The sequence below is a fragment of the Cynoglossus semilaevis genome, chromosome 18, assembly GCF_000523025.1.
Source record: "Cynoglossus semilaevis isolate Cse_v1.0 chromosome 18, Cse_v1.0, whole genome shotgun sequence".
Taxonomy (NCBI): domain Eukaryota; kingdom Metazoa; phylum Chordata; class Actinopteri; order Pleuronectiformes; family Cynoglossidae; genus Cynoglossus; species Cynoglossus semilaevis.
The window spans coordinates 10,032,159-10,054,795 of NC_024324.1; the positions used below are offsets into that span (position 1 = coordinate 10,032,159).

General features: G+C 40.4%; 2 protein-coding genes across 2 annotated transcripts in view; one reads left to right on the forward strand and one right to left on the reverse strand.

Moving 5' to 3' along the window:
- The first annotated feature begins 1,929 nt into the window (after nucleotides 1-1,929).
- Nucleotides 1,930-3,866, forward strand: LOC103394364 (lens fiber membrane intrinsic protein). Its single transcript, XM_025065215.1, has 4 exons — nucleotides 1,930-2,104; nucleotides 2,381-2,530; nucleotides 2,629-2,763; nucleotides 2,896-3,866. The coding sequence occupies exons 1-4, from the start codon at nucleotides 1,930-1,932 to the stop codon at nucleotides 2,955-2,957; spliced, it is 522 nt and encodes a 173-aa protein (XP_024920983.1). The 3' UTR covers nucleotides 2,958-3,866.
- Nucleotides 3,867-5,523: 1,657 nt separating this feature from the next.
- tinagl1 (tubulointerstitial nephritis antigen-like 1) overlaps nucleotides 5,524-22,637 on the reverse strand; it is a 19,939-nt gene continuing 2,825 nt past the window's right edge. The window contains exons 2-12 of the mRNA XM_025065171.1: nucleotides 22,033-22,343; nucleotides 20,636-20,702; nucleotides 16,309-16,401; nucleotides 16,102-16,216; nucleotides 14,195-14,321; nucleotides 13,885-14,035; nucleotides 13,588-13,774; nucleotides 12,057-12,102; nucleotides 11,095-11,218; nucleotides 8,267-8,312; nucleotides 5,524-8,178 (exon numbers count right to left, since the gene is read on the reverse strand). Of these exons, the coding sequence (XP_024920939.1) occupies nucleotides 8,011-8,178; nucleotides 8,267-8,312; nucleotides 11,095-11,218; nucleotides 12,057-12,102; nucleotides 13,588-13,774; nucleotides 13,885-14,035; nucleotides 14,195-14,321; nucleotides 16,102-16,216; nucleotides 16,309-16,401; nucleotides 20,636-20,702; nucleotides 22,033-22,336 (1,428 nt within the window). The 5' untranslated portion in view covers nucleotides 22,337-22,343 and the 3' untranslated portion in view covers nucleotides 5,524-8,010. The remainder of the gene's footprint in view (nucleotides 8,179-8,266; nucleotides 8,313-11,094; nucleotides 11,219-12,056; nucleotides 12,103-13,587; nucleotides 13,775-13,884; nucleotides 14,036-14,194; nucleotides 14,322-16,101; nucleotides 16,217-16,308; nucleotides 16,402-20,635; nucleotides 20,703-22,032; nucleotides 22,344-22,637) is intronic.

The following is a 22,637-nucleotide window of genomic DNA, read 5'->3' on the forward strand; positions in this document are numbered from 1 at the left end:
GGTCAGACCTGTTTCCAGAAGAAATCGAAGGAGTTCACGTTTGTCAGAGGAGATTCTCACTCGCTAACGTCACAGGGTCCATTGTTCCGAAACAATCTTTCACCCTTTGCTCCCAAGTCTCTAAGAGCTACATGTTGTTTCAAAGAAAAACATTTGTTATCAGTGGATATTACAGAATGTTTCTATAGCTCTAACTTCAGGGATAAAAGGACAATGTTGACTTCAAAAATTTAAATATGTCTATATTATTCTCCCCCACAAAACTGACGCTTTACATTGCTTATATATACAGACAGTGTGTGTGTGTGAGTGTGTGTGTATATATATGTATATATATATATATATATATATATATATACTGTATATAAACAGAGCAACACAGAGCAACACAAATTAAAAAAATTTAAAGCAAAAATGTTTTTATGAAAACATGCCTGAAGGTCAAAAGATTTAAAATACAAAGAAAGATGGATCAGGAATTAGTTGAAGAAAAATATAGAAACATGTATTTGAGTAAAATTAAAGAAACCTTTATGCATATTTTTTGTATATCTAAAGGTTTAGCTTAACCAGGAACATTTAGATTTTTATATCACATACAGATTATTCAGTTTAATGAAGAAGAATGAAAGAAAATATAACTATTTATATGTGTATATGTATATATATTCTTCTAATCTATTTTCTAATTTTTGGTCTAAAACCATCAGTGTCATCAGTATTCAGTAGCATTCTTGCTACACTGTTATGCTTTTAAATACCACATTTCTAACTTCTAACAGAGGACTGAAACATATCCGTGCATTTGTTCTAATTCATGAACCGGTGTAAATACACTGTTTACCTCCACTTCATATGAGTTAATGTATATTTAATCTTAATAATTATTCACCAAAGGAAAAGCAGGCCTGTATTTCTCTTAGGATAATATTTTTTGAAAGTCAGAGCTACTCCTATAGAGTGCCCCCTCCATAAATGACTGCTTTCCTGCTGCCACAGTGTGATGATGGTGCTCAAAGGAAAGTGTCTATTTCAGCACGTTGCATTGAGACAGACAGACAGTCCTGCATACCCATGCACATCCCCAGTTCCAGAACACACCATTTACCAACAAACAAAAATCCCTTAAAAAAAAAAGAAACAGACCACCACCCATTTCCAGGGGCACACACACACACACACACTGAGCAAGATCATGTGCACCGTGTGGCCCCAGGAACATCTCATTCAAGTGCACCTCACACAGTGACACAGTTGGTCACAAAGGATTTTGCTTTCATCGACAAAACACAAGTGAGGGGACAACATTTAGCTTGTAGTTTTGTCAGTGACTCTCTCTCTTTGCCACCAAGTGAGCAGCAGCTATCTCACTCTTCCCTTCCACCTGTCTGTATCCTCACCTCTGGAAGGTGGCCAGAAGAGACAGTGCATTTCACTAAACAAGGTAAGGGATCAAATTTAATGTTTATTTTGTAACATTTACCCCAACAAAATCCTGTCTGATTCTCCGTCACGACTGTAGTAAGAGTAGCTTTAACTGTAGTTGTGCTTTGCACCTGTTTAGCAGTTGGGGACATTTACAGATCAGAGGATTTGTTGACATGGTATCCTGACACGTTAACTACAAATTTAATATTCTTTAGAATTCAGGATTATTTTTTCACATATTTACCTCTTAACCTCTTGGTCCAATGTGTTTAAACAGAGCTCCATAGCAGTAATCAGACAACCCAGTTTTCATCACTAACTCTGCCTTTTCACCAGAATTAATTTGGTGTCAATTTAGCCAGTATTCACAATGGATGTATTTTTAATTACCCTTTTCAATTTGTTTAATTTGAAGTTCCAAACTTTTCAATTACTGTACACCTCTGCATGTACCTTTTCTCTTCCAGTAGCTCTGCCGTGGCACCGTTTTATCAGCTCAAGATGTACAGTTTCATGGGAGGGGGTCTGTTCTGTGCTATAGTGGGCAATATCCTGCTGGTGGTCTCCACTGCAACTGACTATTGGATGCAGTACAGGCTGTCTGGAAACTATGCCCACCAGGGTCTGTGGAGGTACTGCATGTCTAACAAGTGCTACATGCAGACTGACAGCATTGGTGAGTCGACTTTGGAGCAGAGAAAATTTAATGTAACCGTGTAGAAATGTCAGAACTAACAAGCAAGTCATTTATAATAACAGCGTTTTCTACTTCCTTCAATAATTCAACAAAACAATAAATTATTCAATTAAAAAGTCATTGTTTGAGTTGTTTGGGCCTGAGGTGAATTAGTCATGGCTGGTGTCACATGCATATTAAATAATAAGAATGACTAGATGTTCATTAAATCATTTTAAACATGACAATAGTAATCTTTTATTCCTGTTTTTCCAGCTTACTGGAATGCAACCAGGGCTTTCATGATCCTCTCAGGGATGTCGTGCTTTGCAGGCATCATTGCAGGCATCATGTCCTTTTCTCACTTCTCCTCCTTTGAGAGGTTCAACCGCTCCTTTGCTGCAGGAATCATGTTTTTTGTCTCTAGTGAGTTGTCTTCCTCTCTTAACAGTTTCACACGGTTTACGTTACCCATGGAGTATATAAAGTATTACTGGAATGATCATTCCTTTGTTCCCTCTCAGCTTTCTTTGTTCTGCTGGGTATGGCCATCTACACTGGAGTGACCATCAACTTCCTGGGAAAGCGCTTTGGTGACTGGCGCTTCTCCTGGTCATACATACTAGGCTGGGTGGCCATGCTTATGACCTTTTTTGCGGGTAAGAAAATACAAACGTAACCTAACAATCCAATTGGAATATTATATTATATTATATTATAAGTTTAAGTCCCATTAGCAAAGTATTTAGCGGGAAAAGTAGAACACATAACATGACCTCTGTCTGTTGCAGGTATTTTCTACATGTGCGCCTACAGGATGTGTGAATGCAGGAGAGGAAATGGCCCACGCTAGAGGGCGACAAGTGTCGACTTTAAATCGTCGAGCTACAACTCTACCGGAAACAGTCTGTGTCAGTTAAAGTTGGAGCATTGAAGTTAATTTGATAATCAGTGATTAATTTACGCAAATAAACTATCGAACTTTGTTACAAAAAGTAAGGTTTTCAACCTTCTATATTGCTGCAACTAGCAGATTCAATAAAGTTTTAAAACGTCGGAGTCATTTTGTCTCTTCAAACAGCCGTACTGAAATCTCAACACAAGATAGCAGCACTGAACCATATCACAAAAAGTACGAGAACAAAGCCTTTAAAAGATTGCAGGTATTGGAATAAACATTTAACATTGTTCTAAAGTCGTCTCGCTGGAGTACTTAGATTACAGATAACAGCGTTCCCTACAGGAAACGCGTCACATATGTTGTTCAGACTAATAATAATATATTACATTACATATCATATATCCCATTTCCGTTTCCCACAAGGCATTTCACTTACTGACAACAATACATCAAAGCTCTGGAGGACATACCTTTGTCGAGGGATTCTCCCTAAAGCCATGTGTTTTGGCCCTGCCTCAGAACATTTGAGGAGGGTTCCCCCAAATTCTCTGTGTTTTAATGAGGTTGTTGCTTGTGTGAAATTTCTACCTCAACTTCCTGGTTTTCCAAGTACACTAAATTATAGACATTATATGTAACAGATAGATACAAATATGTAGTTTGCACAATAAAGACATAGTAAGAACATGTTGACCAGTTGTGACATAGAAAATAAAGATATTAGACAGAGAGATGAATTACCTAGGAAATATTTCCCTTAATATTTAATTTGCTTGATTTATGTAATTTTCTCAATGGGTTTCACAGGTATTCATTTCATCCCCAACTTTTCTTCACATCTCAGTTTTGCATAATTTATGAAATTCAGGCTTACTACTGCTTATTATAGGATGAAATGTGTCACTGTGATCGAAATTCACTCTTCCCTATACACCTTCATCCTGGTATACTCATAATAACAGCACAATAAAGAGCCTTGTAAATAAATTGTGAATGAAGCAGCCATTTTTTACACTTTTTACACCCTGACAGCACCTCTGCTCTTTGATCAAGGCCTCTGTATTTTCCTATTTCCATGTTTTGTTGCAACCACAGCCTGGAAGAAAATAAAAACAGGCTTACATTATAGGATGAAATGTGTCACTGTGATTATGAACAAAAAGGTAGGAAACCCGTTATGTCCATGTGTGTGTGGATGTAGCACAGGACACAATAAGCCACATCAAGCAGAAGAGGACCTGAACAATTGTAGGTGGAGTCTCCTGCCAATGATTGTTCCATCTCCTCAGTCCTTAATAATTACTTCCTCCTTTTCCTTGGTATGTGTCCATTGCTGACCATCAGCTGAGCAGGAGCAGAGAAGTTGCTGCTGAAGTAATGAATGCTTTGGCTGCCTGGTGACACAGAAACAATGAAAGAAAGGTAAACAATCTCGGACCGATCCCTTGATCCAAGTTCCCATAATTAGCCCTGGTGCGGAGAGATAAGCTGTGTAATATTGTGTTGAATTCTTCAGGTTTTTCAATCATGCTTTCACTGAGACTGAACCTTGTTAGGCTTTTGAAAATGAACAAAATTTTAACATTTTAGACAGTAGCACAATAAACTACTGGTCAAGTTTAAGGTAAACTTTTATTGTTCTTTTATACTTTTGTTGTTGGATGCACAAATATATGAACAGAAAACAGAAGCATACTGTATGTTTCACCTGCTTCAAACATTTGTAATATAAATTGCACTGGAATATACTGGACTCAAACCAGGGAAAAAAGCTTTCTATTGTTATTTGATAAAGATGATACATTATACCCATTTTCTGCTCATTCAATCAGAAAAGGGGGTGAATATTAAGCATCACAGCATTTTTTTAAATCTTGGTTGATCAACCCTTGTCCAAAAAAGTTTATCTGAGCAAAGCATGGACTTACAGCTCAGCAGAGCGCCTGGACAGAAGAATGCAAGGTTAAGGTCATTTGCCCAGACGACCTCCACGCCTGCCCACAAACTGTTTTGCTTGAACCGCAGTCACAAACACAACACCTGGTAATTTTTCCACTGACTGAACCGTATGATCTATATGGCAATTTGCTGGGTTTCTCTCATTTCACAGACCTGTAATTTTTTTGACACTGTCCCTTTCAGGCAGATGTTACACAGGTGTTTAAGTAGGACAGCCTTACAGGCATGCAACGAAATGAATTCATGAACAACATTCATAGAGGATTGTGCTGATATACAAAACATATATAAATAAATATATATACACTTAAAGTACAAGTGTGCTTTCACTGAGGCAGAGGTATTGAGTTCACTGCTGGAGATTACGCTTACACAGCAGATCCTAAGAAAAACTTTCCTCATCCTGCCTGGCGACGGTTCCGTGAACACTGACTCCCATTGTGGTGATTACTGATCCCATGCACTTCTTAAAATCACACACCTTCTATTCCATTTAATGTATTTTCCACAGCAGGCAACTTTGTGGAAAATGTTTTTTAAAGCACCATACTGTACAACACTAGCACTTTCAGACAGACTTTATTGTGCTGCATAAGTAAATGCTAGAGTAGTATTGCATTAAGTGCAGACAATACATGAGACAGCAAAACATTTGCAAAAGAATAAAAGAATAGACATATATTTAGCATCTTTTTTATAAATAAAAATCTAGACATCAGTAAATAAGTGGTTTATCTTACATATGTGAATGGCCTAACTGTCCAGCGAACAGAGCTGGAACAAAAGCTGAAGGCAACCATGGGATTCTATGGAGTAGAGGTAAAACTGCTCCTGTAGTCATTGTGTTTTGAATTTGAATAAAAGGCACACGTTTTCAAAGGCAAACAAAGTTCTCAGATCTCTAGACTTCTAACTGTGGCCCTGATCATTTTTGTCCTAAGGTTCATAAATTGCCACCCGGCTCCTAACTAGAAAATATCAAGTACAAAAAGTAACTGTTGCTAAGTTAATTACCAACTAACTATTTAGTTAATTAACCAGCAGGAACAAAAGCTTGAAAATCTTGTTTCACATTGTTTTTGCTGTACTGTTTCTTTGTATTTTCATTGGTCATATGGTCCCTCTCTAAAGAATACAGCTGTAAAGAAGTGTACGGTTCCACACAATAGTTGGTGATCAGTACCATACTATCCAGATCAGTGGAGCGTCATCTCAATCTGTCCAGTTGGAATTAACTGACCAAGAAGTTTGTGTTAAAAGTGATTTAAATAAAAAAAAACCCAAAACAAAACACTAAATTACTATTGTGAAGAACTACATGTATTGCTGTTCCTGCAGAACAATGTTTTACAGATGTGTAGAATCAGATTTACACAAAACAATAATTTTGTGTGAGCACATTCAACTGACGGAGCAGCATCTTCGTACTGGATTTCTAGCACCTGCTGCAGGGAAATGAAGGAGAGCCTTGTAGTCTAGCAATATTCACTACGCAGCATGAGAAATATGCAACAACTACTGATCTATGTGAAGCCCCTCGAGCACATTGCACATTGTGTGTCCATGCAGGCATTTCTCTTTGCTTTTAAGTCGATCTTCTGATCCCTTCCTTGGAAAGGCACCGACTTCTGAGATCACAAGACCAGACAGAAAGAGATGAGCCTTTTTAAGTCAGACCTAACGGACATGTAGACGTAATGTAAGGCAAGTAGTAATAACACACCTGCCTACTTTAAAAGTAAAGATCTGGAAACAAAACTTCAGTCAAGACATCTGAGGTGTATGATCACATCAAATGTCCACCAGAACAGGCACACAATATTTTGTATGAATATATAAAACTGTAGGAGGAGCTAATCTGCAGGCTGTCAAATCGTTTTTCAGCATTCGTGAGACGCCACTTGTTCTCTATGAAACACAAACTACAGACAGATTTGGCAGCACTGTCCTCCAACATCAAACATGTAGCAATGAAAAATAAACCTATAAAGTATTACTGACAAAATAGCTCAACATTGTAACAGTGTACAGAGGAAAAAGAAAAACGCACTTTAAGACTTTAATACACAATATCATCTGTGTTGCAAACAACTCTCCTTTGTTTGTGGTCTCATGTTTATGTTATAGCCCACCCCCCAAAACCCAAACACTGTTTTTGAATATAATACATTACAACGAAGGTCAGAATTGGCAGTTTCTGTGGATAAAATATTTAAAAATACCTAATTTGGTAACTAAAGGTAAGTTATCTCAATATTAAGTCATATGTTTTCAGTCATTATCTGTGTGATATGTTTGGAATATTTAACCCACATTTGGGTTGTCTTCTAGTCCTTTCTTTTTTTTCACCTCATCTTTCTCGCCTCCAGCTACAAACTCCATCCTTTTATCTCTGACTAAATCAGACTGTGGCCATGACAGGTGAATGTAAGTGGGATCATGTATGTGGGATATGATCACGTTACTAGTGTGAGGTGGTTGTGTGTGAGTGTGTTGCTTTAAAAGGATTTGATGTCTCACATTTCTTCCTTTCGGTGCCTTTCTGTAACTCTGTCCATCTGGATTAAAGACTTAAGAGACAGAAAAGACCGAAGGTTCACATTAACACTTGAAACCATAAAAAAAAAAAAAAAAACTGACTGAGATTCTCCTTGCGCCATCAGCCAACGTGAGGTGACCATGTTTCATTACTGAGGATTCTGAGCAGAGTGGTCTTTGGGTGAGTCGATACCTGAGGTCTCTCATTTCAAGGCAACTTCATAAAGCGTTAGCTAAGGGTTTTCTATGTTTTGGCTTTATTTAAACATTGGGAAATGGGAGGTTACTCTTAAAAAGGGGAGACTCATGGGAGAGGAGGAGTTGCATTAATTCCCAGAGTGAGGAATGAAGAACAGGAGAACAATCTCCAGGCTTTACGGTTGTTTTGGTTGCTGCTGCGTTCAGCTCAGTACAAAAGGGGAAAGTCTTGAACGATGACGTTCTCATATTCTTGTTGAGTTTCTCCTCCAACAGCCATCTGAAAGTGGGGTAAAACAAAACTGTGTCTCTAAATATGTCGGCGACGATGGTGGTGGGGATGTTTGTGCATGTCCTCCATCGTGATCCTGCCCCACACTCCAATCACAAATGCCTCAATCTCACACTCATTCTCCCCACGAGCGATACGGAAGAAACCATTCTCTCCCCAGTTCTTCCCCCAGGAGTTGGCAGCAATCTGAAACATGGATTATGCAATAAAGATTAAGTTGAATCTCTTTAATATCATGTAACAGTGTTTCCTAATACTACATTCTTAAGCTTACCCAATATTTTCTTGCTGTCCCATCGTAGTTTTTCTCCTCTCCCCACCTGGTGAGTAGAAGTCAAAGACAATGTTAAACTGACTGCATCACAGTTGGACAACTATTGTTCAAATGAGGTCGACTTTCTACAAACATGTTTTCTGACATGCACCGACTCAGAGACATAGTTCACATCAGTTTTGACGGTTCAAGCGGTTGTTTTTGTTGGGGTGAAAACTTGTGTTTCATCTTGTTGGCAACATCCTGAGGATCCTGAGTATTTATGGCGGGACAACACCTAACGGCACTCCTACATCATTCCAATCTAAAGAACACGGAATTCCCTTTTCCTCTGTTATTTTTATACAGCCAACATGAAACAGGAAACAGAGGGAAGGTGACGAGGAAGTGAACACACCACAGTATAAGCAAAGGAGACAACACAACTGATGATGGGAAAAAAACAAACGGGTGTGAATCTGAACGTTGATGCTTATCTTGTCCATCACCCTTGCCAGCAGCTTTGCTCCAAAACAAACCTGGCGAAGGTTCATAAATTCCCATCACGCCTTGCAACTTTTAGATGCCTACACTTGTGGTTGGTAGCGAGGAAAGTATTTCTCAAAGAGTCCATTCCCATCCTGTTTTTGCTCTCTGACCCTTTCATTTCCCAAGAGACCCCCATTGCCCAATGACTTGTTATTCTTTAGAAGGGAAAAGAATGTCGGGAAATAAGAGTGATGGGCAACACTGGCAGTGACTTTTTAGGGCAAAGTTTCTTTGAACTTTCTTTGAACTTGAACATGTGTGGTGTGGACTTGACTTCTTTTAAATGCCTGAAATGCTCCGTGAACATCAGATTTAAACTCTAGTTTTACACAGAGAACCAATCACACACCACTGGAGCATCGCCACGTTACTATGGGGTCAAAGGACTTTGTAATCTGAGAAACAGGCATCATCTCTGTGTTAAAGAAGAACGTGTCGTCTAAATCCAACCTAGGCAAACTACGGGCCGTGGACCAGATACGGCCCAGAGATTTGTCCACCAGCTGACCTGCTGGTAACGGACAGTAATGATGGGCATACTACTGATGCCCCTCCACACAGCCCTGACCTCTTCGTCGGAGCACTGATCCCTGTTCTCTGTCCAGTGCAGTCAGGATCAGCAGCCCAGACAAAGACCTTTCCACCACAGTGGAGCCCAATGCTCTCTCCACAAACTTTCCCAGGGCCCGAGCTTAAAGGAACACACTGCTCTGGGCTTTGGCCTATGTAAACAGCCATGCTTGTGGCCAGCAGGTTGAAGCTCAATGCACCATGTTGACAATCTGCCCCTAAACCTGCTTTAGGTTCCACCCTCAGACAGTCACGCAAGTATGGATGAGAAGTTACAGAACGGAATAACAAGAGGCTTTTGGGTAGGGTGCCCTCAGCATCACCGCACACCAACTGTACGTTCACAGTTTATTAAAAAAGGTTGTGGTAACTTCAGTCCAGAGAGTCACCTGACAGGAGACTGTTGAGCAGACACCCGTGCAGAGATATTTCAGAGCAGGTACAGTATGTGATTTAACCTGAGCTAAGTACAGGGTGGAGGTTAAAGGGTGGGGTCTATCATACACACGCAATGTTGTAAGGTATGTAAAGAAACACACGATAAAGGAAGCGCAGAGCTGAGGATTGTGTGAACAGGCTGTATTATGTCTTCCTCTCTGGCCAATCAGATAAAACCAACGAAGCTGCTTTTATCAAAGTGCTGAACTCCCCTGTCTGGAGGTTCTTCTTTCTGTTTCTTCCACAGTAATGTACCCAACAACCTGTACTGCCGTTACAAGGGTGCAAAGGCAAACTTGTTAAAGTAAAAACTCGAATGCTTTTCAGTTTAATGAAAAGTCTGTATAAGGAGATCAATCCCATTTTATCTTAACTGGGATGTACCAATAGTGACACTGGTAATGGTATGAAGACCAATACTTAATTTAAATCTTTTTTTAAATGATAACATAATTATAATTACAATATGATTTGCTGGTTCATTCTTTCAGCAGTCGTTTTTGCTCTGCTAATTTAAATGACTGAAGAGTTTGACGAGTGAGTACGGTGCAGTACATCACTGCCACCACAGCCACACTTAGAACACAGCTGGATGATGTTTCAGACTCGTAAAAAAGAGAGTTAAGGACTTTCAACAGGTCAGAACATCGGACTTCCTCCTGCTCTGTGGATAATCCACACAAACTGCCACAAACTCTTCTTTCTTAGCTCAAAGTAACAGTATTTGGGCATGGAATAAAAACCGTTAGCAGAACAGTGACGAGAAGACGAACTGGGATGAAATGCAGCAGGAAAACGAGGAGACAGGATGGGTAATGAGACACAGACAGTGGGGGCAGGTAATCCAGGTGTGTCAGTCGTCTGCCTGCCTGCATATTTGCGGTCACTGTTGTTACTAGATAAAGGAAACCGAGGCAGACGGAGGCGTGGAGCCAAAGGTGTGTTTCTGAGTTCAATAAACCCGGGTGGAAGCCTGTGCACACGCACGCCCTTGTGTAAATACATCAGCAAAAAAAAGCTTTGAATCAGCTGCTTTATCTACAACTGATTCATCTTTACTTCATACATTTTCTGCTGAAGCTGCAACTGTTTTGTGTGGGATTCAGGTTTGTGCAGCTTCCTGTCCTGACAAAGACTCAGAGTAAAGAAGATTCTTGTCATAAAAAATGACTACAAAAGCCTAGCACTTTCTTCACCTGTGTGTGATTAAAACCTTTAATTAAGGCCACGATCTGAGTTGTGGCACAAATTAACACAACAAATGCAGTACTGGTACAGTGCAGTCAACCTACCCAGTGATTCTGACCGAGTGTGTCCCGTGTTTGCGATACTGTGGAGGTTTGGTAAAGCTGACGTCAGTGTGTTTGTAGATCCCACTCTTGTAAACAAAGAAGTCCTCGTGGACCTCCATAATAGCTGCAAGAACAAACAGGCAGGAGAATAAGTGTAGCACGGACAGATGTACACACAAAAATACAAAATTATACACCAACATGGGCTGTTTATTGCATATTAAAGAGCGGTAAAAAAACATTTACCCAAACCCTAAATTTCTAAGTGTGTGTGTGCGCAGGCTGCACAACTAAGCTGCGCATGACTTCACTTTTTAGCTCCATGGGTTTTGAGATGAAAAGCCCAGATATTCCAGATATTCTAATCTCTTTTGGAAATCTACCTGCTCCAATGCCAGCGTTCAATGGATGAGAACATGCCGTGAACTTTCCTCCTCTTTGCTTAGAGCACGTACACGTACACTCATAAATAGAGCCTATTTATGTCTTTGTGCAGGAGACAAATGCAAAGACAAAAAGGAAACTGGACACAAAGCCAGTATGTCCTGCACAACACTTGCTCCTACTGCTTAACAAAACGCTGGCAGAGACCCATAGCATGGACCCACACACACTCACTTGATGTGAACCCTCTATTCAATTATACTTGACGACGGTCCAGCTGGGCACCAGGCAGAGAGGTGAGCAAATGAAAGGAGGGCAGTTCCACCTTCCACCACACTGACAAGGAAATGTATCGTTTTTTGTTCGAATGAGTGAGGCCAGAGTTTAAACCTCAGGCAAAACCATCAGAGTGGTAAAGGTCAAAGATGACATCATCCCCGGTCACACACAACACAGGGATTCAAGATGGACATATCTGGATTTGTGAGTCCCCTGGGGGGGCATTAACACTCACTGGCAGCTGTGTATGACTTAGAGATATATTGAGGAGGAACACACAGGAGGAGGCATCACCTTACCTTGCACAGGGCCATTTTCCTTAATCTCCTTCATAATCTCTTTTTCCTGCAGTAGAAGACAGAAAAAAAGGATTTATAGGAAGAGCAAGATTGAGTCCCTCAGACCATCCTGATCCTAAAGCTTCACTTATTGACTCTAAAGACCATCAGAAAACAGGACACAACAGGCTGTAATGATTTTGAGAGGCATTAGTTGTCATTTAACAGTGATGGATGAGACCACATGGTCGCTGAAGCTCACTGGTCATAAAAAAGTCACCAAGCACCAGCTGTAGCTAAAGTGGTGACTCGTGCACGAGAGTACACAGCTACATCGTAAATTAAATGATTTGATTTACCGTTCATATTACAAATTTCTTTTCGGACTTAATGAGATTTTTTCATTTGTTAACTTGATTAATCGATTTGTAAATTTCATTTGTCATATTTTTTGTTGAGGGTCAAGTAAGTCGATATCGTAAGGTAAAGACCTACATCTAATTCCAGATTAAATTGTTGACTGAAATGATATCAGATGATGTTTACAGATGATCTTATCCTAAGTGTATTTCTCTAAAGCACTCACTCACTGTCAAGTTTATCTAATATAATTCATCTGCCTGCTCTACGAAAGCCAAGTGGAAACAGCGTACAGCTGAGAATGCTTAATCTTTGACATACCCGTGTTCATCCACGGGGGCTCAAGTATGCATGAAGAATAGGTGTAACAACACATAAAACATGTGAGAGAGTATAATGTCAGCATGAGAAAGTTCCAAAACTGCACTCAGCAGGGTCGACTCAACTCTAGTTGCAGTTCAATGCTTTAAAAGGACCCATAATAGTCACCATTTGTGTGTTAAATACCATAGGAGAGTCGCAGAATGATCAAGACCCGATTCCTGTTCCTGTATCTGTGGTACTTCAGGATCATAACACAATTTTATAAAATATAAACTTTTATAATATTTCATTTTTTTAAATTTTCATAAAATTATAATACTATTGTAACACAACGTAGATCAATAAATTACTAACTAGCGTAAAGCAGAACTGAACTTAGATTTCCAAACTGTGCCATTTTTTCAGATTCAAATTCAGTTTTTCAATTGCTCAATATTTTCACAACAAGAACTAAGGTTTTAAATTCCTAAATAATTGGTTCACAGCAAGATCCCAACATTTTTTCCCTAGCTTTTTCCAATTTCCACGTGTCATTGTTGGGTGTGTGAAGCTACGCAACGCTACGATTGTTAGTGTTCGAAACAAGCGCTCATCTCTTTTGGATATGGCAAAGAAGACAGAGCTTTAAGTCTTACTGAAATCATGAGAAACTGTTGATCAGTACAGAACGATGAGGTGGTGCTGAGACTCATGCCATAATCTGATGATGAAATGTGGTGTAACATCTGGTTCTGCTTTCAGTGGTGTGAACACAGCCTGCTACACTGACAGCACTAAACTTCCAATCACATCTGAGGCTGAGACAAAAAGTCCTTTCCAGTGTGGAGCCGCTGTCTGTGTGTGTGTGCGTGTGTGTATTTGTGCTTACGTTGGTGGAGAGCCTGTATGGTGGTGTGGACTGGTAGATGTCGTTGTGGTAGTTGTGACTGTTAGGACAGCGTTGCGTGGCCTGTCTCTTCCCCCGACCAATCGAGCGGCTCTGCATCATGCAGCGGCTCGCCTCTGCAGGGGTCTGCTGAGGGGGCAGGTAGGGGTAACAGTCTTCTGTTACCACTCTGTGAGAAGACAGGATGTGAGGGCAGGTCGGGTTATCAATAAGTCACAAACCCAGACAGCACTGTACTTGCTTACAATTTAAGATAATTAGCATCATTTAAATGTTTACCCTCTACGTCTGAGGTACCACCAGGCTCCATCAATGCGTCCTCCAGCACAGCCTCCCTGGTTGCGTGTGTCACAAGAAATAAGATTCTGTGGTGACAGCTGAGGGGTCATGTGACCCATTGACTGGATGGAAATTCGGTCTGAAGCCACAGCTGGTGAAAATAATTACATTTATTAAAATTAATTAAATTAACAGTCTAAATTAGTTAGCATGAAGACCATCAAGACCAAACTGTCTACATGTAAGATTTCCCATTTTATCCACATATTTTGTACATAACTACAGTATACCCTCCTAATTTCAGACTGACCAGCAGTTGAGAAAGCCCATGAAGCTGCACAGTTGCCCTGGTCCAGGGGTTCGTGGATTTTCCCCGGCCACTTCTCTGTGGAGTTGAAGTACTGCGGCAGTTGTTCGTTCTGAGGATCCATGTTCATCTGAGGCCACAGAAAGAGAAAAGAGTTCAAAGACATACTGAGAGCTGTCTTGATTTTGAGGTTCCACTACACTGCCTTAGAAAAAACATAAACATATTTTGTTCCTTAAGACAAAACAGTGATTATCTTCCCGACTGAGTGAAAGAAATTTTAAGTGAAACAGAAACAGTCACACCCAGCAAAGATGTTGAGTGTGATGTGAGGCACACCACAATGAAAAGCTGTTTGGGAGCTAACGGCGGTGTGACACGGTGTGTGTGAGAGACAGTTTTGGATCACAGGTCGATTACGTAAGTCTGCTAATTAAGTCTGTGAGAGAAGGAAGATTTTTGGTTATTCATTGACACTAAGTCTTGTTCTTGTCCCTCCTACACAATCATGTGACCTTATGAGTACACACACACGTACTGTCAGAGAGGTGAAGTTACAGTAGTCAGGAGGAGAACTGCATCTTGGTAGTAAATTCCAACAGATGACAACGCCTTGTTAGAACCTACATATTATTCTCATTCACCATGTGTTCCACAGATGCCAAACATGCTTACACTGCTACGTTCCAAGATTGTACGCCGTCCTCACTTCTCCGTAAATTGTGATAACGACTAACGCGATTTCTCTCTCAATTTCTCTCTTGCTCATAAAGGGGCCGCCTGAGCTGCATTCCTCTGATTAACAGGTTAGGTATTCAGCTGAGCAGAAGACCACCTGATATATAACTCAGGAATGTACCAATGGTCAGTAAGCTGTAGTTGTACAGGGTCAAAGTCCAAACATTCAAACGCCCAAAGCATTTGTTGATAAATGAAAGGGAACGGCAGCAGGGATGAGGAATGAACGTTTGTTTGAGGCTGTGTCTCTAACCCAGAAGTCTGCAGACACGCTGGAGGAGAGAGGGTGAGAGATTTATGAATGGGCTACAAAGGCTGTGCTCTGGCTCCTGGCACAGGTGGTGACTTGCACAAAATGCATAAAGAAGCGGGAGGTTTAGGAATTTCAGGTGGCAGAGAGAGAAAGAGGAATGTGAGTGAGGAAGGATGAAACGATAGAGGAATGGATGAAGGGCAGACGAAAGAACTCTCCAGTCAACCAGCATCCCCTCAGCCTCCCCCCTGCCGGGTGTTTTGGTTCCGTTTCAAATAATCTGTCCGTGCAGAATGTAAACAAAGACTGTGTGGATCAGAGCAGGATGAGGCTCCAGACGCAAACGCCATCACATACCAGCACGCCACCATAATTAGGGTGAAAATATTTTGATCACCCCTCTGTAGTACCTGCATATCACAAAGTTTCAATGTCACAACAAGACTGTAACTTTTTTTAATACACATTATCACCTGGTATGATGGCTTACTGCACACATCTACACCTTATAACAACCACAAACTAAAACAGTGTTATAAGATGTTATAAAGTTAAACCTTAAAAAAGGTTGTAGCATTTATTTTAAATAACGACTGCAAACTAATAAAGGATTAATATTTTATTTTATCACAATTTTATAAAGGAAAAAAGTTGAAAACCTGAGAAGTTCCTAATGATAGTCTTAAAGATGACTTTTTACATTTTACTGTGAAATCTAGACTAGAGGTGTTGGTGTTTACGCCGCTGGCAACCAGTGAAATGATATTTCTTCTGTGTGGCTCCTTTAAGAGCCAGGTCAGAGGTCAGGGGTCAGTAACAAAACAGCTGCACAAAGGACATTAGTAAAAGACTTCATGACTTACTAGCTGTAAACTTAAGTGAAGAATTCCTGCTTTTAGGAGTTCCATAATAACTGTACCTGCATCTCATTCATGTTCATGATCGTCTTGGAGGGTCTCTGTGTTCCCAGGCGGTACTTGATTCCCTCATCCAGAGTCATGCCGTACAACTGGCTGTAGTTAGATGCTCTCCACCTAAAAACAAAACATTATGACAAATGTATTGTTTATAGTTTCTTTTCATCAAGTTGCTGTCAAGCATTTATGTGTTTTGAGTTTTTTTTTACCCATAGTTCCCTCTATTGATGCCATTAATCATGTCAGACTCCATCAAACAAGCGTCCTGCTCACACTCCCATCGGCCTGTTGTTCCACACGTACTGGAGAGACAGAGCAGAGACAAAGACATGGGACCACTGTAAAGTATCAGCCCTGTAATCTGATCAAAACTGCTTCAGTTCTCATATTAATGCTTTAAGTCAGTGAGGCCAGGAGCTAAAACGGACAAAAATGATCAAAGACAAATGGGCAGAGGTTCAGCTGAATTCCATAACATTCAGTGGGAAGATGTGAAATGACAGGAATGTTAGGAAAGAGAGGGAAAGGTTAAATAGAAGGTCAGCTTTTCATAGCTGCAGTTTGCAGTCATGCAGTATTTTTAGACTGAGGGAACAAAGGCTTAAAGGAGATGATAGAGATAAAGAGAACAGGATATTAATGAAGATGTTCAGATGTCTGCTTTGAAAAGTGTCTCATTAAAGGTTTTGGGGCTCCTAAGTTGTGAGTTACTAGGTAAACCAGTTTGTCAGGAAGGTTGGAGTTTCAATCTCCATACTGATGTGTTCTTGGGAATGAAATCTAAAGCGTAGCTACTGTAGGAGATATTAGTAAGTGGTTTGAACATGACTGCTTACTATTTTCCTGTTACTTAACAGTAAATTATTCAAGAAAATGCTAAAATAAAAAAGGATCTTAGGATGTCTCACACACCCATCTTATTTGTGCATTGTGGATTATTGAAAAAACATGTATTGTTTACAAGGAGACGCCTCCTACATAGATGTATATGTATATTTTCTTAAACTCAAATTAAGCACTGTGCATATTTATTGAAACTTTTATGTCATATTGACTATTTTTTTAACATTTTAATGTGTGGTTTAAATCGTTTTTTAAGTCTCTCTAAAATAATCCTTATCTTATAAAGCTCAGCTTCTTTAACAGGTCAACCATCTTATGTTTACATCTTTGTTTCTTAAAATTAGAAAAGCTAAGCAAAGCTAACATATTTGTTATATATTAGTTATTTTATCCTACTTTAAAAATATTTGACCACTAGTAGTCACTCTGTCTGGCTTTTCCCCAGAGACTTAATTCTGTCCAATGGTAACAAAGTGTCCACTTTTTTTTGTTTGTTTATTAATTCCCTACAAAAATGAAACCATTTTAATGGAAGATTCTATTTTGGCAGCGATGATGGGCGACAATGACTGAACATCTCATGGCAGAGCGTAAATATTTTGGTTCTCATGTCTCTTTTAAAGGCTCAGCTCACAACAAAATATCTCAGAGACAGTCATGGAGCCTGTGAACCCAGTGTTGGAGACTGTGTGTGAGTGACAGTAGGTATTTATAGGCCATGACTCTGAGTAGGGGAAAGAATGAGGGGTGTTTCCCACACAAAAATCATGTTTACTGATACAATGCAGGGAACCTTCCAGGAGGATTGTTATTACACACACACACACACACTGATACACACATGCACACGCACAGGATTTACACTCCATCCTGCTGCAGTGTGTATCACTTATCAAACTGCTTTCCTCCCTGCTGAGGCGGAGACTGTACAGCACACACAAACACATACACACATCTACAGATGTGGACCGAATGAATAAACCTTTATATCCTATGTCCCACAGAGGACTATAAAATTGCTTTGATTGGAGGACAGAGACGATGACCTTTAGCATCGCTGTCCATTTGGCAGCAAGAACACAGACGCCAGGTCAAAACTGAACCATAAATTCACACTGTAATAGCAGAGCGGTCTCTGTTTCACACATGAACTGAATGATAGACTTATGGAAACAGGGAGGACGAAATATAAGCTGTAAGAATGAGAGGCAGTGGTTTATGTCGCCATCACCGTCCCTTTTAGAGTCTGAGTCGGAGTCTCATTTCAGGAAATGTTCACATTGTAACCTTATTTAAAAACAGCACCAGCAGCCACATTAAGACTTAACTGACAAGAACATAGAAAAACACTTTAAGAAATGATAAGATAAGCACACCGTAAGTGCAGATCACTTATTTGCCTGTATAAATATAAAATTCTGTGAAGAATATCCATCTTTTAAAATTCCCAGAAAGGAGAATTTTCCCATCAATCTAATACAATTTATTAGCACCATCAACAGCTATAAAAGACCCCTGTCTGTGGTTCAATCTAAAATGCATCGACCAAATCCGAGGTGAGATAGTTGCCCCTATAAAGGGGGCATTGCTGCATGCAGTAGGTGCCATGTTTCAGATCATCTGGAGGAGATAAAAGTCTTATCAGGATGTCAGCTGCTCCGGGAGGAAAAAGCCTGGGCCGGAGATCTCATCATCACAACAAAAGAGCTGTTGCACTTATCATGACTCATCTTCACACAGGCGTAAAAAACTGTACCTGCGGAAAAACTGCTATAATGGCTAAGTAATCAACTTGATTAAGATAAAGAATGAACCGGCTGCCTCACAGCACCTGCAGCTACAAAATAGTTGTTTGCTAAGTTGTATGACGACATGTAGAAGAGACAGTTGATGATGTGCGTGGGCTCCACTGCCACTAATGAGGTACTACAGGGAGAGGAGGAAGAGCTGTGTGTAGAATCGAAAAACGGAAACACCGCCTTCCTCCTCCAGTCACAGAGGACGCACATCTGGGAAATTAATAGGGAACGAGAGTGGGTTCAGGCAAAGGGAGTGTTTGTCCCAGTGTGTCCAAGTTGTGGTGCAAGTTTTCGAGCGTCCATGCATATTGCCTTAACAAGTCCACGTGAGAGCGTATGCACATAAAACTCTTTTGTTTGTCGGTGAGAAGGGGGGATTTGGCACATGAACGCAGATCTTGGTAGAGCACAAACACAGGAGGTTATTTTTAACCAGACAACTTGGTGTTTGCTCCACCCCTTCCAAAACAAGTCTTTCTGGAGGAGAAATGTCAGCCGAGCCCTTCATCACCACACATCCTGTGTCTCTGGAAATCCTTCACAGTTTTAGGTCAAACCTCATTGACCAGCTTGATAAGAGTCAGACGTCGGGCCTATCAGAAAGTACTTGTGGACACTGATGCAAGTGGAAGGAGAGGACGATGTTGGGATCAGTGAAAGTCTGCTTTATGTTCATGTCATAGTCATGTCAGGGCAAACTGCCAAGGTGTGGAACTTAATATAAATCTACTTGTTCAGGGTTTTTAGGAACAGGATTTTTCAGGAGCGTGAATTGGCAACGAGGTGAGAAACCGTAGTAGAACACAGGTGAGGAATTCTGTTTTCTTTTCTTCTGCTTCCCCTCACATGAACTCCTGCCACAAGTCTCTGAGCGGCTGTTTAATGTCTACTTCACTATCGTCCATTCAGATAAAAATGACTCAGACCACTGCCATCAGGACACAAAAGGGCACTTTACTGTAATCTAAGAAATGTCCTCAGAAACCTCATGTCAAGACCTTTAAATAAGACGTTACTGTTAAAAAAAACATTACCATCAGTCACCCTGAAGTAGAAAAATAACATGACCCTGTTGAAGAAATCTGACTGAGGGAGCCAGGAGAATTCTGAACATGGAAGTCACAACAAACAGCGAACTGATGTAATCAGGAGGATTTAAAGGTACATAAGGAATGAGGAAAACTGTAAAGATTTTGAGTAAAAACAAACCAAGTCTGATTTGGTGACTGCCTGGGCCGTGACAGTGTGACTGAAGTGTCAAGTCTGACCACTGAAACTGTAGCAGCTAAAATATTTATTAAATTATTCATTTGATTGTGAGATTAACATGGATAAAGCTTAAAGCCCTGAATAATTAATGTATAAGTTATTATGTGGATCAACACCTTGGAAATAAAGACCTTCCTTTGCTACGTAGATGGGTTCTGTGTGTATGTTACTGTTTATTTTGTGGTATAATTTGGTTAATAGACAACATTTAAATAGTTGTTTTATACCGTATAAGGTCAAAAGTAGTACCAGGAAGAAACAGTTACCTCGATAAATAATATAAAAAGAATTTAAACACCACCATATGTTCATATTTCCATTGGTGTTTTTCCTATTTCTGTTTTCAGATGTCATTCCATTTTTTTCTTTCTTTAAACAAATATAACAATTGATTATTCACAACCATTCTATTCAATGTTTTAGATTTTATTTGACAGTTAAAATCAGATCATATGTAAATGTATTTAATCAAGTAAATAAAGAGTCAGTGAAAAGTGTCTTTTTTTATGAACGTGAAGTAGAGATTTTAAAGATCTCAAAGCTCCTTAAAGCTTCACTTGAGTTAAAGCCTAGATTTAGAAAGCTAAAAGATAAAAGTGTCGGATGAAAGAGGGATTTTACATACCATAGGTTGCAGTTCTCTTTGTACGTCTGCCCTGAAAAGAACCTGTGTCCATTTCTATCACAGGTGCCTGAATGAAGACAAAGAGACAGACATTCGTGAGACATTTTCAGGTCACACAGAGACACAACGTGACTTGGGCAGCTTCCATAATTCATATAATACAAACGCCAAGCAATGACACATTATTTACATGAACACATAGTGAAGGAAGCTAAGTGCAGGTTGGTGCAGTATAAGTGAGTCTGTGTTGTATGTGAGGTCTAAAGAGCTCTGGGTTCCAACAGTGGATTACTGAGCTCCAGTAATCTACTGTTGGAATGTGGCATTAGCTTCTCTGTCGGTTTCCCAGACATTTTTGTGTGTGTGCTTTAACCAGCTTACTCTTAACTTTCCACCTGCTTTGAAATCAATGCAAAGAGCCCACAAACGCTTCTAACAGGCGCTAATTGGATGAGCACGCGTCTTTAAACGAACGTCCACAGCCGCTCTTGATTTTTGGAAACTGGCTGCTCACAGGTAATAAAAACCACACTGATTCTCTTGCTGACAGAACCCCAACAAGGTTTATCTACACGCTGATTTACAGTGGCGGGAGAGGGGGCTGTCAGTGTGGATTTCTTATGGAATTTACAGCATGAGCTGGCTGCAAATGTACAGTGTGTGTATGTTTTCTACACCTCCGAGGAGCTGATGGTGTGATTTACAACTGTGAAACCCATTCTCTCACTCTCTCAGTTGCCTTTGACAGCCAATCACAACTCACTTAAGAGCTCAGCTGCAGACTGGGACAAGTCACATTTTTAGGGTAGAGGTAATTTACATGGAGGAGACAGTTAAGCTGCCAGTCAGCTATGTGATTCCATGTAATGCATGGTTGTGACTTTTTTTTTTTTACTGAGCACATTTTTTTAACATTTTTTTTTTTACTGAGCACATTTTTTTCCTTTAACTGCTGATTATAGCACTCCATACTGACATTTTGGCCAACAGTAAACCTCAGGGTGTGTTATACTCTTATACTCTATACTCTCTGTTATACGTTTTTCCGGTCTGCATGTCCCCAACACCTCTTCACTGAGAGGGAAAACATACCTGCATGGTGCTCCCTCCTTCTCCGTCACCAACACCACCCTTCACTCATTGTCTGTCTCTCCCTCTGCATTGTCCACATTCTTTTCCTGCCCTCTATTCATTCTTTCATCCCTCCCCCTGTCTAAGTTTTATAAGAAACCTACTGTTCCCAGCTCAGCTCAGCTCAGCTCAGCTACACTGGGAGAACTGTAGGTATAAATACACCAAGAGGTCTTTTTTTAACAAAAACTGAAAGACAGTGATATGACAACAATACTTTAACAATACTTGAAGTCATGCTTTACTGCACGCCCACCCACACTTACCAATGAAAGGTGGCTGCACACCCAAACAGTGATTCCAGAAATCTGGGCAGCAGTCAGACACGGTGCGGTTGCAGAACAGATCGCAGTAGCAGATAGTGTCCAGGTAAGGCACTGTGCACTGGTCGTCTCTGCCCGGGCAGCAGCCTCCTCTCCTTTGGCAGTAGGAGCCAAATGGGTCTCTAATACCACCAACATGGAGTGGACTGGCCAGGTCCCTCTTGGTCCTCCTGGACAGGATTCTGTCTGCAGTACCCTCAGCCACCACCAGGAGCAACATGGAAACGGTCAAAAGCGCCAGCTTCATGATGAGTCTGTAAAAAACAGAACGGTCCATTTAGATAAAGATGACTCTACTCAAGACACACCTTGAAGGTCTTTGTACCACTGGCCTACTTTAACATGCAACACCCAAATACAGGGGCACCAGGGTGGGTTGCCACAAATAGACACTGACAGACATTTTTTGCAGAGAAATAAATAAAGCAGGCAGCAAATGTTCTGAGTAGAGACTCATGTGATAGCTGGAGCTCGTCTGCTTATTTTGTCCAAGTTTTCCTTTCAGGCTGCCAAGACAAACAGAAGCTCAATGTGAAAATGCACTCAGC

What these genes read in the sequence shown, in the direction of transcription:
- LOC103394364 (XM_025065215.1), top strand. Translation starts at nt 1,930, where the DNA reads ATGTACAGTTTCATGGGAGGGGGTCTGTTCTGTGCTATAGTGGGCAAT. An exon ending in AATCATGTTTTTTGTCTCTA is followed by an intron (nt 2,531 to 2,628) that starts GTGAGTTGTCTT and finishes GTTCCCTCTCAG; the next exon opens with CTTTCTTTGTTCTGCTGGGT. An exon ending in GCTTATGACCTTTTTTGCGG is followed by an intron (nt 2,764 to 2,895) that starts GTAAGAAAATAC and finishes TGTCTGTTGCAG; the next exon opens with GTATTTTCTACATGTGCGCC.